We start from the raw sequence: 19,018 nt of genomic DNA, 5'->3' as shown, positions 1-19,018 counted from the left end.
ACTGCAGGAGACAATTTCAGAACTTTGAGATCTGAAAGTACAAAGTTACAGTCATTTCAAGATCAAGCTCATGAAATCAAGAAATGGCGATATGAGGAAGTATGAAGGAAAGGATCTAGTAAATTGGATACTACATATGGAGCAATATTTTGATCTAAATGGTGTATCACTGTTATAAAAGGTATGTATTGCATCTTCATATTTAGAACTGGATCAATTTTTATGGTAGAAAGGGCTTTTCTCTCGTAAAAAACTTGTTACGCTGTCAATTTTCACGGAGGAAATGATAGCACATTATGAGGATACAAAGAGCAACACTTTCTTTAGAGCAACAGCACAACAATTGGAAGAAAAAAGAGAAAAAGGGTTTTGTTACAATGTGGAAAGCAAAATTATGGCAACAAGGAAGTCTACCCCTCACAACTATAAAGATGGAAGTGTTGTTTCTCCTAGCCTACCACAACCTACAAGGGTTACACCACAACAATTGGAAGAAAAAAGAGAAAAAGGGCTTTGTTACAATTGTGATAGAAAATACATTAAAGGTCATAAGTGCGCTGAGAAGAAATTATTTTACATTGATTGTGGAGAGGAGGAAGAAAAGGATCAAGAAATGTCAAAAGAAGAGTATTTACACCAGGAACCAACCCTAGAGAAAGAATAAATGAATCCAATCATATCTTGTAAAGCATTGGAAAGAATTATGAATTAAAATAATTATGGTTATAAAACCATATGTATGAATTAAAATAATTAATACTTGCTTTCATATGGTGTGCATATGACCTTTCTTGTTTCAATGATAGAGCATGTAGATGAGGATGCTCAGCAAGAAGAGGAACACATGGTAGGTGAACCAATGGTATTATTTAATTGGCCTGGTAAAGAACATTGTAATGATGTTTTTATCAACAAACTACTTCTATGAATAATAATTAATAATATGAAATTATCCCTTTTGTTATTGTAATTGATTCCCATTTGTAGCTAACTACTTATCGTGCAGAATACATGTCTAGAAGTACAACATTTTAGAGCATGCGTATTCAATTAGCACCAAGAGAAGGCCCACCATCTGAAGAGAAAAGAAAAATGGCTAAACTAATCATGAAATTTATACAAACTAAGAAATGGAAAGTTAAGTGGTTGTATATATTATGAAAAACATGTATAATAGAAACATATTTTGATGATAAAATTTATTAAAATAAATTATTTTCTTGATTTTAGACTTTTGTGATCCATGTTGATTTTGATAAATTCTTTCGGATTAATCACATCATGAGTTTTTGGTCAACGTTTCGAACCATCTAATGTGGTTCATCATCAGGACAAAGTTGAAAAAATTAGTCAGACAGAATGTTTAAATAGCAAGGATGCATCTATTCAAGAGTTAGTCGTTAGAAAATAGTTGTTATGAATTAGCCATTAAATAATTAATTGAATAAATTTATTATTATTTTGCTGTCTTTATTTGCATGAATCTTATGTGTTTTATATGTACAAACCCACATATATGCACACACATGATTTCTTTCATTTACCCTTAATTTTTTTTTCTCTGATTTTCTATGCATGAATCTCACCATGTAATTTTTTTTCCTTTTTGAGGAGATAAATTGGTATGGGGAATTAAGAGTGATTCAAAAAGCAAGGGGGTGCAGTGGAATTTTCACCTTCATGTGGTTGTCCCTCTTCAATAAGGTAAATTATTTGTGAAATGAAGAGAAGCTCATTTAAGTATTCCACTTCAATATTTTTAGAGTCTCATACATGTTTATACATATGTTTATTTATTTAATCATTATTCAACCGTATAAACTTTTATTGTTTGATGATTTATGCATGTTTTTACAATGGAAATGAAAGAAATCTCTAGCTTATGTGTGATGTGCTTGTAGAAGTTGCTACCTCATTGAGCTCATTGACACAAATAATTTGTTATATAATGAAACATCGATGTTATGTAATGATGAAAGCATAGTTAGATAAATGCTTACGTTGGAAGTATCATACCAATATTGAACAAAATACATGTAAAACTATGTTATAGTCTAGTATAAAATATATACAACTATGTTTAAATAGTTTTAGAGAAGGATTTAAGACATGTAAAGTGAATGGTCCAACCCTTATTACCTATGAATCGTTGCCAAGGATGATAATAGAACATTATTCTATCCCTTGAGCATAGATTTGTCAATATGTTCTAGCTGTGAAACCTTTCGAAAGATAAATTATCTTTCTACACTTGATATGATAGTATTACATTATGCATTTGTATAAATTTACATTTTCTTTAACCTATATGAAAATTGTATGTGTTGAATATGCATACAAATTATAAGGACAGTGTTTGTTCGTAAAAAAAAACTTAGTTTATGACTCAGAAGACTATTTTATATTACCAATTGATTGGTGGAATCCTTGTTGCATGCATTTAGTATGTTGGGTGTGCATATTCTGGGCGTGGTCACAAAAAGTTTGAGAGCATTTTAGAAGGGAAACATTTTGTGCCTATAAATTAGAATTGAAAAAAATATATATTATTGGAAATCTCATGAACAGAGTTGATCAAGTTTAATTAATCAATTATAAAGTGTTTTTATAATGTTTAATTATGCTCTTGAGGTGTCCCATTGTCATGTTTTGCAAATATAGAATATGAAGCATCTCTACTCATTTCTTTATTTTTTAGTAGACCTAGTCCCACCTCAGCCATATATTTATTTTTGCATTTATTGTATAATATTAAAGAGGAGAACCACCTCTGTAGAAAGGCTGAAAGATTATTCCTTATAATTTTATCTCTACGTATTTGAATAGTCATAGAGATCAACAAAGAGTTGAGTCAAATGGTGGCCAATAGTAATTTATCTTAACTGTTGGGCATGCATTTCTCTTAATTTTTTAGGCATCCATTTATCTTAAGCCCAATGGGAATTTATCTGAAGTGTTGGGCATGAATTTATTTTAATCCCAACAAACATTTTTCTTAGTGTTAAGTATGCATTCTCTTTAGTCTTAATGAGCATTTTATTAAGGGTTAGGTGTGCATTTTATGCCTTGGGCATGCCTTTGGTGTGTACTTTATGTCGTGGGAAAGTTTCTTTGTGCCTATGAGAATGCACTGGTGGAAGCTTTGTGGAACGAATTCAGTGTGTTAAATGTGCATATTATGGGCATGGTAATCTTAGTGGCCATTTTCTTAAGGGTTGGGTGTGCATTTTTGTGCCTATTGATGTGCATTGGTGGAAACATTGATTTTTGTGCCTATTGGTTGTGCATTGGTGGAAACATTGATTGTTGAGCTATCCTCTTTGGAGTAGAGCCTCTTTTTCTTAGAGAGCTTATTCTTCTTATTTTTTTTATATTTTCATCTAAATTTTTTATCATATTCCTTTTATGTCCTTTCTTTGTAAGGGAACTTGTATGAAAAATGTCCAATTCTTCCACACTCAAAGCATTTAAATGATAAATTCCCTTTATACTTTCCTCAACCACGCTTTAGTTTCCTGGAAAATTGAGCCATCTCCTGATCATATTCATAACTAGAGAAATATTGATGATCTTTGTGCTCCTTAGCCTTCATGGACACCTTGAATTCTTCCTCCTTTGCTTCAAACTTCTCTTTTCTTACTCTCGTCTCATAGGCTATGAGAGTACCTAGAAGTTTGTCCGTCGTGAGATTCTTTAAATCGTACATATCTTCAGTGGAAGAAACTTTGGCATTAAATCACATGGGTAGAGATCTTTATACTCTTTGAAAAATTATATATTCTTTGATAGCTTCATCGAGTCCTCTAATCATATTAGTTTCTTCATCAACTCTAAGGAGGTATTTTGCTATGATTTCTTCTTCACTCATTTTTAAGCTTTCAAACCTCATTCTAAAAGTTTGAATTTTGGCCTATTTGATTTTATCATCTCGTTCATGACTCTGATTGAGGTTGACCCATACTTCCCTAGTAGTCCTAAAGTGCATAACATTTAAGAGTTCGTATTGACTAAGGTAAAATATAATGGAATTCATATCTTTATCATTATTTCCATACAACTTTTTACCATATGCATTAGTGGGAGGGACATTAGGGACAACATAATCTACTAGTACAGAGCTCCAAAGATCTACTCCTAGGGACACAAGATAGGCTTCCATCCTAACTTTCCAAAATGCATTGTTTGTCCCATCAAAGTTTGGTATCTTGCTTAATTAAGCATCCTGACTCTCTTTCTTAGACATAATTCCTTATGGATCTAATTTCCAGTGGTTAAATTGTTCCCGAAGGAACTTGGCTTTGATAGCAATTGTTCGATTGAGAAATTACTAAGACAAAAGGGGGGTGAATCAGTCATAGTGTGGTTCGTAAATATTTAAGTAAAGACCTTTAATTATTTTCACTACTATCAATTACTTGAGAGAGCATTCATACTACAATAAACATGAACAACAAGATAATGCATTCGCATGTGTGCACAATTGTTTGTTATTGTGATGTAATTTAAGAACCCACTTAATTACATCAAGTTGTTTCTGAGCACCCACTCACAAGAGGCCCTAGCCTCGTTCAGATAGCAAGCCACAACTTGCCAAGAGGCACCAACTTCTTTCTGATAGCAAGCCACAACTTTCCAAGAGGAACCAACCACTTATGAATGCAAGCCACTACCTCCTCTAGCCATTATTCTACTTTTCATACAATTTTCAAGCGAAAAATAGAGGCTAATACATATACATAGAAATATAAATCTGATTTACTCTCGTACCATCTCCTTTCCTTTAGCTATGCAGTTCTCCTTTGAACTGTGCTCTTTGTTGCTCAACCAGCTCTGGACACTACCCTATACTACATTTTATCTTAGATAAACACTTGGCCCAATCACTCTCTCATTTACACACTCACAACACTGCACTCTTTAGCTCACAAAAAATCTGCATTACCCCACTTTGCTCAACTTCTCTCCATTGTTTTGTTTCTCTGCAATGCTAGGAACGATGTTGTTTATGTTGTATAGTAGACACTTCCCAAGAGTATACTCATCAAGTATCTCCATGTTTGTTGTTACATTGAATTTCCTTAGCAACTACAGTTGCATTAAACCATAAAATGGGAATCTAAGTGTACTCAACAACTATAGTTGCATTATAATCAATGCAAATAATGGCCACCTGAGTGTTCTCCCATACTATGAATTGAATCTGAAACCTCCCTTTGCACTCAACAAGAATATTTAATGAGTTCACTCTATACAGACCACTGGGTCATCCTACACACTCCAGCAAGGCTTCCCATTCCATCTTAACCACTCATCAGAAACTTGAGTGTATTGAAGGCATGGCTGTCCTTCCTATAGTAGTTGCAGCACTCTTCTTGAGCCCATAGACTTACTGTTATGATGTACTTGAACCATTCTCTTCATTTATTTCTTAATGACATGCAAGTAACATCAAAGGAGGCTTGCTTTAGCTCAAGACAAACTATAAATTAGACATTAATCAAATGGCACCAACCTCTCTACACGCATTTACTATCAGTTGTCAAATCATTCATCCTTCAAACATAGTTATTATTTTGTCAGAGGCCCGGAAGTCGGGATTCCTATGTCCCTTTTAAATGGCATTTATTAAGAATTACAGGCTCGCAAGCTTCCAACCTTGCCCACTTGTCCTTAACACCTTTCCCTTTGCACCTTTACCTATTTTCCTCTAGAGGACTAGGTGTTGTGACCTTCAGCTATGCCTCCAAGTGCTAACATATTTATTATCTTGTGGGGGGGTCTAAATTGCTTTTTTATCACACATATCCCTTGGTCACCAATTGCATGAAAAGTCGTCACTTACACATTCATAGGACCCCACTTCATATGCATATGTCGCCTGAGATGGAGCCCAGATGCTCTCGTACCCGTATTATTTTCTAAATTGAATTCCATATATCTTACGGGCTTATGGGCTTCTAGCCTGTCCCACCTTCCACCTATCACCCTTTGAAGACCTTCATTTTTCGACTTCTACAGATCTCCACCTGTCGGCCCCAATACAATTCCTGGATCCTAATTTAAAATGCTTCATCCCTTTTTCTTATTTCGGGATCTTTTAATTGTCGTGTGTTAAATTTCGTCCCCTGTTATCCCATAACACTTTATAAATAGACATCTTGGTTTTCTTATTTATTTTTCCCTCCTCGTCGCACTTTTGATGCTTTTAAGAAATTCATTTAGCAAGAAGTTATGGGGTTTTCGACCTCTGGATTTTTTACCCTCTAGGATTTGTTCCCACAACTCTGGCTCACTACAGTCTCATAAAACCTTTTTAAATAAACCTATGGGGTTTCGGGCTTCTCGCTACCCCAGCTCACTGCAATCTCGTAACACTTTCTAAATAAACCTTCGGGGTTTCAAGTCTTCCAAGCTTCTGGGCTTTCAAACTTCTTGGCACTACTAATGAATTCAAGGTCCTTACTTTGACTGATCATAACTTTTGATCTAGAATCCCATTTATAGAGTTCCACATTCCATTGGAAATATCTTTCCAGACACTCTCCAATTATGCCACTTTTTCAAGAAAAACATATCTAATCTCTTGAGACATTATCCTCTCGAACTTGTGGTGCTCCCCGTGAACAACATGCTCATTCATACCAACAACTACTGCCTCTATCCTTAATTCCAATCCATTTGACATCCATTAGAGGAAATTTCAGCCTAAAAGTGTCCATGAAAAATTCATGTAATTTCCATGGCATAATATGTACACCAATCAAAATCCTTTAAATTTAAAAATATGTACATGTACTAAATAATTTTAAATTATTTAATTTGGGTAAAATATTTATTATTAATTTGAGTATTGGTGAAATATTTTATTAATGTTATTTACCTATCTTATCCATATGAATTAGTGAAACAATATAAATTAAAAATGAGGGTCCATTTGAAATTAATAACCATTCCCCAAAATAACACCAAAAGAAATATATATATGTGTGTGTGTGTGTGGGGGGGGGGGGGGGGGGGGGGGGGGGGGGTGGGTGACGAAATGGCCTTTTTCACGATATTTTTTCCGGTTAAATTTTATCAAAATCTGATTGAGTGTAAATTGTTTAAACTGCATAATTCCAATGGTGAGGGGGTTTTTCAGGGTGTTGAATCTATTTATGCATTCAAAAATATATTTTAAACAACAAGAAATCTTGAAATTGTATTGCTGAATTTTGGTGAATTCCAGTGAAAAAGGTTATTTCGTCTATAACTTAGACTATAGATATATATATATATAACAACTAAATTCGGTCAAAAATATAAAATATATAATTAAATATAAAGTAGTTAAATATAAAATTGTTAAATAGTTAAAAAATGTATTCCATAAAGGACAAATTACTAGATTCCAGCCAAAAAATATCTTCCAGGCAAAACTGTGACCTCAATAGACAATGTCATTAAAAGAGCACCAAGATAAATCGTTAAATATAAAAAATATATAGACAATTAAATATAAAATATAAATTTAAATAAAAAAAATATATAGACAATTTTTTTAATAAAAGTGCCATATTCAAGATTTCAATCAAAGTAAAAAAAAAAACTGTAAATAGTATATTAAAAATTATTATTAAATCTTGTGCTAATAAATATTGGGGGACAAATAAAAGTAAAGTAATATTAAAAAAATTATATACATGCCATTTTTACCAATTTCTTGATTTTTCCTTAGGAGGCCACTTTTAGGCTGAAATTTCCTCTAATGAATGCCAACATACGAGATGCCACCAACCATTTGGTCAATGTTGAATAACATGCTCATTCATGCCAACAATTCTTGCCTCCACCCTTAATCCCAGTGCACTTGCATCAATGTAAGTATACTAGGCGCCACCAACCATTCAATCAATGCTAATTGTCCAACAGTGTGGCATCAATGTGAATTTTATTTTGATTGATCTCAAAGGCTTGTAAATTGGAGGACCCCAACAATTTTCATCCCATAGCCTTATGTAATGTTATCTATAAGGTGGTAATGACAATGATTGCAAATCATCTCAAAACTTTATAAAAAGAACTTATTTCCCTAGAGGAAAAAGGTTTTGTGGAGGGTAAGCAGATTTTGGATGGCATTATTATAGTTCAAGAAATTATCCATTCTTTGAAGTGCTTGAAGAAACATGGCATGTTGGTAAAGCTAGACATGTCTAAGGCCTATGGTCGTATTAGCCAGAATTATTTTTTATAGGTACTAAATGATTTTGGATTTTCATGGTATTTGGTCTCGTGGATGCGCTTTCTTATTTCCTCTCCTTATTTCTCAATATTGATTAATGGGTATCCTTAAAGCATATTTTATTCATGACATGGCGTTACACAAGGTGATCCCATTTCTCCCTTTTTGTTCATATTGGCTATGGATGGGCTTGGTATATTTTTTCTTGTTCCTATTTGAAAGGCAAGATTAAACGCCTAAAAATTTTTAAAGAAGGGATTCGAGTGACACATCAACAAGCGTTGATGATGCTTGTCTTTTTAGTCCCCCCTACACTTATCGAAGTTAAAGAGTTTTGTTTTATGATGAACCTTTTCATGGTAGTCTCTAACCTCATTAATAATGAGAAGACTAGTATTTTATTTTTTAACTATAAGGAATTGATTCAAGGTCATTTAGCATGAGTACTGGGATTTTGGCAAGCCTCTCTTCCGTCAAAATATCTCGGGTTCCCTTTAACCTGTAATCCGAAACAAATTTTTGATTGGTAGGATCTCCTTAGAAACTCCCCAAAAGGATAGATAATTGGACTTTCCATTGCTTGAATTTGCAGGACATTTAATTTTAACCAAATATATATTACAAGTTATTCCAATCTATCAAAGGTTGAGTATGCTGATTCCAAAAGCGGTTTGAAATAAGCTTTGATCCATTTAGCGATATTTCATGTGGCAGGGTTCTAAGAAGGAGAAGAAATGGTCTTTGGTTTCTTGGTATACAATGGTTAATCCTAAATCGTCAAGAGGGTTGAGCTTATGTGAACCAGAAGTGTTAAGTGCAAGTTTTGGAGTGAAATTATGGTGGTAATTGGTTCAAGGAGGCACAAAATTGTGGAAAGGAATTTGGATGAGGAAATATTCCCCTCTAATGTCCCAAGAAAAAATACTTAGACATGATTCAGTAATTAAACACTCAGGCTTATGGATCTGGACGCAAAAAAATAGGATAGTGGTGGGGGAGAATACTTTCTAGGAAATAAAGCTGGATGATGTGGCTTTATTTTGGGAAGAAGCTTGGTAACAACTTCATTGTTTAAAAGAGGAAGAAAGTCTTTCTAGTATTCAAGTTCTTACTACTAATTTCGAGGTGATGCGGGTAAATAATTTTTGGAAACTAGAGATGAATTCTATGACCTAGAGGAGTTGGAAAACTCCGAAGGACTTGTTGGAAAGGCGGAGGAGACAAAGCATAAATAATTCACACATAAAACATGAGTTGCTACTCTTCTATTGATCACACAAAACATGATGCTTGCAATGAACCTGATGAAGGGTATTTATCATTTTCCAACTAGCGACTTGCCTAAAATATCTTGAAATTCAACCACATGCAACCACACACTAAATTTTTCTATCACTTAACTTGACTTGACTCAACACTCAAACACTCAATCACTCAATCACTCAATTAACTGACTCTATATGTTTAGTCATCTCCTCATGCAGGAGTAATTACCTTATTTTAACAAGATATTTTAGGCAAGTCGCTAGTTGGAAAAGGATAAATACCCTTCAATGGATTCATTGTAAGCATCATGTTTTGTGTGATCAATAGAAGAGCAACATCTCATGTTTTATGTGTGAATTATTTATGCTTTGTCTCCTCCACCTTTCCAACAAATTGGTATCAGAGCGAGAGAGAACAGATTTGCATTAGTCCATGTGAGAGGACAGAAACCCATACTTTCTCGGTGTTAGTGGTATAATACACCTTGTAGGTTATTACAGAGCGTTATACTGCTGGTGAGCTCAGAAGAAATTCGCATTAACGTTAGTTAACTTATACTGTTTTGCGAGCACACGGGTCAAGATTCTTTACGTGGCATTAGTGGACTAACGCTAGAGTTGGTCATCGTGACATGCGTGAGTCGCATTCCCTCATAACAAGAAATGCATTAGCATGGAAAAATTCAAGATTCTTTACGTGGCATTAGTGGACTGATCCGGATCTTGGGAGGAGGCCCCCAAGATCTAAAAGATTGAAATGGATCTTGGAGTAGAGACCTCCAAGATCTGAAAGATTGAAATGGATCTTGGGGTAGAGACCCCCAAGATCTGAAAACTTGTACTACGAGAAGAAAAATAGGAGAATGCCCAATAAACAAAACCATAAAGAAACTTTTTATTAAAACCCACTGATCTGGATTTAAACATGAATGCAACAAAATACAGAGGTAACCATAAAGATAGTTATGTAGCGGAAATAATACTTCATTTCATTAATGGAAAATACTGAAATATGCTTACAACCAGAAATGGAGATAAACCAGCTAGGGCGATGGTAGCTTATCTCTGAGAAGAGATGTGTGGCTACATGCCTCTGAACTGTAAAGGCTACATTGTGGCGGATGATCTGTCCTTTTACAAAATGTGACTTGTTACTTATAGTATTTTTCAGTTACAATACCATGGGTCAATTCCATGGGTGAATGAATACCATGGGTGGATTTTACAATACCATGGGCGGATGCCATTTGTTGTGTGTGGAGCATGATTGTTCAGAGGTCTTTGTTTAAGCCGGATGTATACCCCAGGAAGTTTTGTACACCCCTCCACGCGGGGGGGTGCAAGGGGGACTTGTCTAGGGGCCAGCGATCCCCCGGTGGGGGCTCAGGGGCAGCGCCCCCGAAGCCAAAAATAAATGTAAAATTTCCTTGTAAAAGTATAGTAATTTCTAGTCAATCTGGGCCGTTCATTAGGCGGATGATCTGACGGTAGAACTTATGTTTAATTTAGGGTTTTTTGCCCTAGAAGGAAACCCCTCTATTTGTATGAGGGTATTTTATTTGAGGCGGTGAAATAGATGTGTATTCTGTGAGCGAGAAACACAGAGGTGAGACTATGAGAGAAAACAGAGGATATTACAGCGGATTTGCTGTAGGTTGTGTCTCTTCATTTTGCTGGATAATAGAAAGGAAGGACTGGCTGTTCAGGGTGGACGTAGCCCAAACTGGGTGAACCACGTATATTTGTGTCTCTCTTGTTTTGTGCGTTTTTTGTGTTTATATTTCTTCAATATTTTATGTGTTCCATTGCTCCGTAATATATAATTTTCTAACACCATTTACAATACCATGGGTAAATTCCATGGGTCGATGAATAATATGGGTGGATGAGTACCATGGGTTGATGCCATTTTCCATTCGGATCATTCCTCCCTCCTTAAGAAGCAATGGTCCCCATTACGTAAAGTTCCCTCTTGCGAAGCCTTTGTTGAATATGAAGAGCCACTGAAGATAAGGGTTTTATGTGGTTAACCCAAAACCCCGATAAACGAAGATCCGAGGATAGAGATACCCTGTAATGCTTGTGACAAACTGTGATTCTGACAGTGTGCGTCCTAGCAAATGGACTTTGATGACAAGGATTTTATGCGGTTGACCCATAACCATGATGTTGGTTGCTGATGAAGTAGCAGGTGCCTATATAGCCTGGGGTGGGTGCTCCAGAATTAAAATGGACATAACTCGGCCAATATAACTCAGAATATTTATTATAACCTATTTTTGAAAGCAGAAGGGTCATTTTGCATCTTCTCATGCATTGGAAATCCTTATCTGGACACTCTGAGATCTCAGATTCGCGCTGCAACAGTTCCGCCGTCACAAAAATTCTAATAAAATAGTTGATTTTAAATCAGCGATATCTCCCACATCTGAACTCCAATTCGACCCATTTTGTTTTTGAAATTGGGTGATTTTTCGAGAGGAATCCAGATCTAGTATTTTCTTTTGTAAATTTTGTACCAAATGTTTCAGATCTAATCTGCAAAGTCGCCGCCCAAAAAAATTCCTGCAAAAAAATGAAAAAAGAAAAATTCTTCCCGCTTGGCCCAAGAAAATACTCTGTGGAGGATGTAGCACATGCCTGAAGTTTGTTGCATATTGCTGCAAAATTTGAAACTGAAATATGGATCAAACCCTTGTTCCCATGGAATCGTAACCTGCTCTGATACCACTGATCTGAATCTTGGGAGGAGGCCCCAAGATCTAAAAGATTGAAATGGATCTTGGGGGGGGAGACCCCCAAGATCTGAAAATTTGAATTGCCAGAAGAAAAAGAGGAGAGTGTCCAATAAACAAAACCACAAAGAAACTTTTTATTAAAACCCACTGATCTGGATTTAAACATGAATGCAACAAAATACAGAGGTAACCATAAAGATAGTTATGCAGCGGAAATAATACTTCATTTCATTAATGGAAAATACTGAAATATGCTTACAACCAGAAATGGAGATAAACCAGCACGGGCGATGGTAGCTTATCTCTGAGAAGAGATGTGTGGCTACATGTCTCTAAACTGTAAAGGCTACATTGTGGCGGACACTCTGTCCTTTTACAAAATGTGACTTGTTACTTATAGTATTTTTCAGTTACAATACCACGGGCCAATTCCATGGGTAAATGAATACCTTGGGTGGATTTTACAATACCACGGGCGGATGCCATTTACAATACCATGGGTAAATTCCATGGGTCGATGAATAATATGGGTGGATGAGTACCATGGGTTGATGCCATTTTCCATTCGAATCAATGTGAGAGGACAAAAATCCATACTTTCTTGGTGTTAGTGGTATAATACACCTTGTAGGTTATTACAGAGCGTTATAATGCCGGTGAGCTCAGAAGAAATTCGCGTTAACGTTGGTTAACTTATACCGTTTTGCAAGCACACGGGTCAAGATTCTTTACGTGGCATTAGTGGACTAACGCTAGAGTTGGTCATCGTGACATGCGTGAGTCGCATACCCTCATAACAAGAAATGTGTTAGCATGTAAAAATTCAACCATTCATAAAATATTTGAAAGTTGTTTTTAGGTGGAGTGACATATTTTACAAGGGAGTTAAAATAAGTCGTCTTGAATGGAATTCTAGAAGAAAATTTTTATGTGGAGCAGCCTCCAAGATATGAAGTTGAGAGTAATGAAGAGAAAGTTTATAGGTTGAAGAAAGTTCTCTATGGAATGAAGCAAGCACCTAGAGCTTGGTATAACAGAATCGACAGCTACATGATTCAGAATGGATTTTGCAGAAGCAACGTTGAGCCTACCTTGTACTCAAAGGTAAATGAGCATGGACAGATTTTGATTTTTTTCTTATATGTTTATGACATGACTTTTACAGGTGATTTTGAGATAGATGAATTTAAAGTAGCCATGATGAAATAGTTTGGGATGATAGATCTTGTCCTCATGAAATATTTTCTTGGCATAGAATTTTAGCAATCTAAAAAAGGAATTTTATTTGTCAAAATAAATATGCCAAAGATTTGTTGAAAAGATTCAAGATGGAAAATTGCAAACCTATCCCTACACCAATTGCAACAAGTACAAAGTTAAGCAAGGATAATGAAGGATCATATATCAATCCAACTCTATTCAAAAGATTGGTTGGCAGCCTCATGTATCTCACAGCTACAAGACCGGATATCATGCAAGGAGTGAGTTTGATTTCAACTCAACACTCAAACACTCAATAACTCAATTAACTGACTCTCTATGTTTCACCAACTCCTCATGCAGGAATAATTAGCTTATTTTAACAAGATATTTTAGGCAAGTCACTAGTTGGAAAAGGATAAGTACCCTTCACCGGGTTCATTGTAAGCATCATGTTGCATGTGCTCAATAGAAGAGCAGAAACTCTTGTTTTATGTGTGAATTATTTATTATTTGTCTCCTCCTCCTTTCCAACAAATTGGTATCAGAGCGAGGGAGAACAGATTTGCAGTAGTCCGTATGAGAGGAGATAAATCCATACTTTCTCGTGGTTATTGGTATAACACACCTTGTAGGTTATTGCAGAGCGTTATAATGTTGGTGAGCTTAGAAGAAAGCCACGTTAATGTTGTTTAACTTATACCGTTTTGCGAGCACGCGAGTCAAGCTTCTTTCTGTGGCGTATGCATACTAACGCTAGACATGGTAATCATGACATGCATGAGTCGCATACCCTCATAATGAGAAACGTGTTAGCATGCAAAAGGTCAACCGTTCATAAAAGATTCAAAAGTTTTACAGGGAAATATTATGATGTGTGGGCCATTAAGATGGAGACCACATTGAAGGCACATGATGTTTGGGATTATGTCCAGTTTGGGTTTTCAAAACCTAAGAATGAAGAAGAAGAATAAGCTCTCAGTAATATAGAGAGGGAACAATGGAAGAAAGACAAGAAGAAGAATGCACAAGCATTGCAGCTTATCCAACAAGGAGTGGATCGAGCATTGTTCCAGAAGATTATGATCACGTCTTTAGCAAAAGTAGCATGGGATACTTTGGCGACGAACTATACAGGTATGGCCAAAGTCAGTATTGTTAAGTTGCAGAATACTATGAGAGATTTTGAAAGTCTGAAGATGAAGGAGACAGAGGACTTTGATTCTTTTATGAATTGGGTCATAACTATCGTAAATCAGTTAAAGATTTATGGCGAAGACATTAAATATCAAACAGTGGTTGAGAAGATCCTTAAATATTTGTCTACCAAATTTGATGTTGTGGTAGCAGCCATAGAAGAAGACAAGGATTTGGAATCATTGATAGTAGATGAGTTGATGGGATCACTTCTATTGCATGAGGCAAGGATAGAGAGAAATAAGGATTTCACTTTAGAGACTGCTTTCAAAAGACAGGTTTCTATTTCAAGAGACAGAGGTTGAGGAAGAAGTAGTTGGAAAGGTGGAGGAGACAAAGCATAAATAATTCACATATAAAACATGAGTTGCTTCTCTTCTATTCATCACACAAAACATGATGCTTACAATGAACCCGGTGAAGGGTATTTAACCTTTTCCACCCAGCGACTTGCCTAAAATATCTTGGCATGCAACCACACACTAAAAGTCGTCTATTACTTGACTTGACTCAACACTCAAACACTCAATCACTCAGTTAACTGACTCTCTATGTTTAGCCAACTCCTCATGCACGAGTAATTAGATTATTTTAACAGGACTAACCTTGTTCTTCATGGGATTTGCCTTGGGAAGATGTAAATCAGGAATTAAGAGAATGAAAAATCTGATGTTCCCAGGGACGAGACATATTGATATCGAGTAATCAACCAATAGATTTTTTTATTCTAAAGGAAGCTTATGAGCTTCTTGTAGGTCATCGAAATATGGAAAAAGGAGTTATTTGGGAAAATATCTGGTCTGGCGTTCATTGGCCAAAAATAACTCTTTTCTTTGGTTGTTTGGTCAATGTCAAATTCTCACTTGGGATCGTATACAAAGGAAGGGCTATGAAGGCCCATCTTTTTGTTTTCTATGTAGTTAGGTGAAGGATGCTGCAAATCACCTTTTCTTATCTTGTGTTTTTGGAGCAGAGATATGGTTTCTCTCAAAGTCTATTATTATAATAGAAATTAATAATTCGGATAATTTATTTATTTTACTAGAGTAGTAGAATTATTTTTGTTTGACGAATCCAATAGTGAACAGAGCTTGGATTCTAGTAAATGATTTTATACTCAGGAATTTGTGGAAAGAAAGGAATCATCAAATTTTTAAGGGAAAATTAAAAATAGTTAAGGTAATTCAAGAGCTAATTCTAATATATAGGAAAACTTTTCTATTACTTGAAATTTCTTTTTTTTATCAAATATATAATTAAAAAAATATATTTGTTACAAATATTAATTCATTTTATTAAAATGAAATTTTCTGATACTTGAATTTGTCAATCTTTTTATCAAATATATAATTAAAAAGAGAATATATCTATTACAAAAATTAATTCATTTTATTAAAATGTTATACAAACAGAAAACAGATTATAAACATACTTTTCCTATAAATATATGTATAATAATATTGTATTATTATTTAGAGGTTTTTCTAATTGGATTTGTTCGAATGTTGCTTTTGCTTTTTAGCTTGATCGACATTGTTTCAAGTCAGGCCCATCATCAGAACCAAAATTAGGGCGTTGTATATGGAGTGTTCAAATCATCTATTTTATAAGAAAGATGGTTTTTCTGATAAAGTAAAATTGACCAATATATGGAATAAAATTAATTTTATAATTCAAGTTTTTAAAATAGAATTATATTTCTAGGAAAGACAAATTGTAATATGAATACTTTTTGCTCAAGGAGCAATATTTTGCTGAGAGGCTCATTTTACAACCTAGTATGATGTCTAACGCTGTCCGTAAGTCATCAAATTTGAAATTTTGTTCATATTGGCTAAAAAAAAATTTAAAAATCTAGAAAAAAAAAAAAAAAACAAAAAAACTATATAAAACATTTAAATAATTTTGACTCATAAAAAAATTTACACGTGAAGAAATTAGATCCTTCTAAACTCATGTTAAATCCATATTAAAAATAAATCTATACTTATCTAACGAAAATTGCCATAATTTTAATAAAAACTATACTAAAAAATCACACCCTAATAAAAACCATAAAAACTATACTAAAAATCACATCCTTGTGAAAACCCAAAGTGATGCAAGTTACACCTCAATATTGGAAACATTACTCAATCATTTTAAAATAATAAAAATCATAACCCAATGTTAAAAACTTTACTGGAACTTTCCCTGAAAACTTAGCTTATTAAGATTTATCCAAGTTAACTCATTTGAACCCATTTTGGAAAAAACTAGTCGGGAAAACAATCTCAAAAATAGGACAATTAGAGCGGTCCATAACGCATGCCTATGCAACGGAAACGATAAAGGCTGTAAACTACCTTTCCATGAACTGTAAATATCAGTTAAAAAACCAGTACATCAGAGGGAAATTAGGATTTTTAATGGTTCTGAATATGCAAAACTATCATGGTTGATTTGGAAATTTTCACCATGGAACTTTTGAAATTCTGAAAGTTTGAACCCTTTCACATAGAAGTTGCGGTTTTATTGTTGCTCGCGTTTTTTGTGTGTTAATCTCAACTTTGTCGTGGTCATCTATTAAAAGAGAGTGATCGACTATTGTCTTTTCGAAAGCTTTGGTTCCTAGGCCAGATTAATCAATTTTGAAAGTATTGAACCGTAATATATTAATTATTTCTGCTGCTCTGCAGACAGCTTTGAAGTTTGAACTCTTTAACTTTTACTTATTTTATTAGGTATAATTCCATTGCCATGTATTTTTGTTTTAACAATTCTGTGGGTGGCGCATCTGCAGGTGAGCGAATTCCTGTGTTTGAGTTCATTTCCAGCGGTAGTTTGTATGTTCGACTTCACAAAAACAAAGGTCGTACAAGTCCACTGTCTTGGGCCGCTCGTATGGACATGGCGTTTCAAGTTGTTGTGGCTTTGCACCGTGATGTTAAGCCTTCAAATGTTTTGCTGGACGACAATAACTGTGCTAAATTGGCTGATTTTGGACTATCAAAGTTAGGCCCAAAAAACAACCAATTTACAATCACTGCTGTTTGAGGGAGTTATGGCTACATGGATCCGCAATATGTGAAAACACAAAGATATTCGGCCAAAAGTAATGTGTATAGCTTTGGTGTGCTTCTGCTGGAACTTATAACAGGTTTAAGGGCACTACATGAAGACATACCTCTGGCAGAATGGACTGAAACATATCGTAGCGAAGGCAGAGACAGATTCATGACAATTGTTGATGGAAATATGAAAGATCAAGTTAACATGATGGAACTGCAGATTATGATCAAAATTGCTAATTTATGCTTACTGGACATTGGTGAAGATAGATCTTCGATGAGGGAGTTCGTGAGGAAGAGAGTTTCTTCTTATTGTTTATATAGTGGAGCATGTTCATGAGGTGCTCATGGTGAAGATCATAGCGTTAGAGGTAACTCATTGGCATTCATTATGAGAAAGATGGAATTCTTTGCTTATGTAATGAGTATTGGTTTTCTACATGGACATTACTTTAGAAAATCCGTAAGACTTGGATAAATAATCAAGGTACAAGTGTTTCACAAGGTTCCATGGTTTTGGGGTTATTCAAAAATATTTATAACCCTTTGGATTTTACAATTTGATCTTAACATTATTTTTGTTATTAGAATGTTAACGTGGCCTTGTCTTCTAAATTTTCTCACACGTTCTTATTCTCTATTAGTTTTTGATGATATTGACAATATTTTGGGCATTTAAATAAAAAAAGTCTTGAGAGAGTAGTGGGTCCATGCACATATGCATATATCTTTGCTGAGATGGACCTTACTAAGGGCTTATGGACTAAACAATGAGTGGGTGCAAGATAATATTGGTCTTATTATACATAATCCTACCAAGTAAGGTATTTATTGTTCCTATTTCCTATATAGTGGAGCATGTAGATGAGGCACCCGTGATGAAAATCATAACTTTGGAGGTAACTCATCTACATTCGCTATTTGAGAAAGATGGGATTAGTTGCTTGTAAATAGGTATTGATCTTATACATTGACATTGCTCTAGCAAATCCACAAGACTTGGATAAAGAGATGCAAGATCTTCGTCTCTATTATTTATACATGTGAACTTGACTAAATTCTCATTATTGTCTTAATGATGAACCACACTTGCTAGTTGAAAACATCAACCAAACTACTCAATGTGATGGATTCGAAAGAACTAAATTAAAAGATTGCAAAAAATAAAAGCATAAACTCACACATTTTCATTGTAGTTTAATTCTATGGTCATGTCGGTTATCAACAAATTATTCACAAGGTGGTTTGGTGGAGTAGTTCGATAGATGATATAGCGTTGCTGCTGCGAGCCCGTGACATAGCCTGTGCCCCTGCCTCTTGCAACAGCCCTGCCTGGGAACCTCCTAT

General features: G+C 34.9%; 1 protein-coding gene across 1 annotated transcript; it reads left to right on the top strand.

Moving 5' to 3' along the window:
* The first annotated feature begins 17,672 nt into the window (after window positions 1–17,672).
* On the top strand, window positions 17,673–18,011 carry LOC149162020 (serine/threonine-protein kinase PCRK2-like). The gene has a single exon (XM_089435067.1). The coding sequence runs from the start codon at window positions 17,673–17,675 to the stop codon at window positions 18,009–18,011; it is 339 nt and encodes a 112-aa protein (XP_089291193.1).
* The last annotated feature ends 1,007 nt before the right edge of the window (window positions 18,012–19,018 follow it).

The sequence above is a fragment of the Pinus tabuliformis genome, chromosome 5_2 (genome assembly GCF_031772625.1).
Source record: "Pinus tabuliformis cultivar Carrire ecotype Pingquan chromosome 5_2, CPIR1, whole genome shotgun sequence".
NCBI lineage: Eukaryota > Viridiplantae > Streptophyta > Pinopsida > Pinales > Pinaceae > Pinus > Pinus tabuliformis.
The sequence above is the reverse complement of the archived record's forward strand: the minus strand, read 5'-3'. Positions and strand labels throughout refer to the sequence as shown.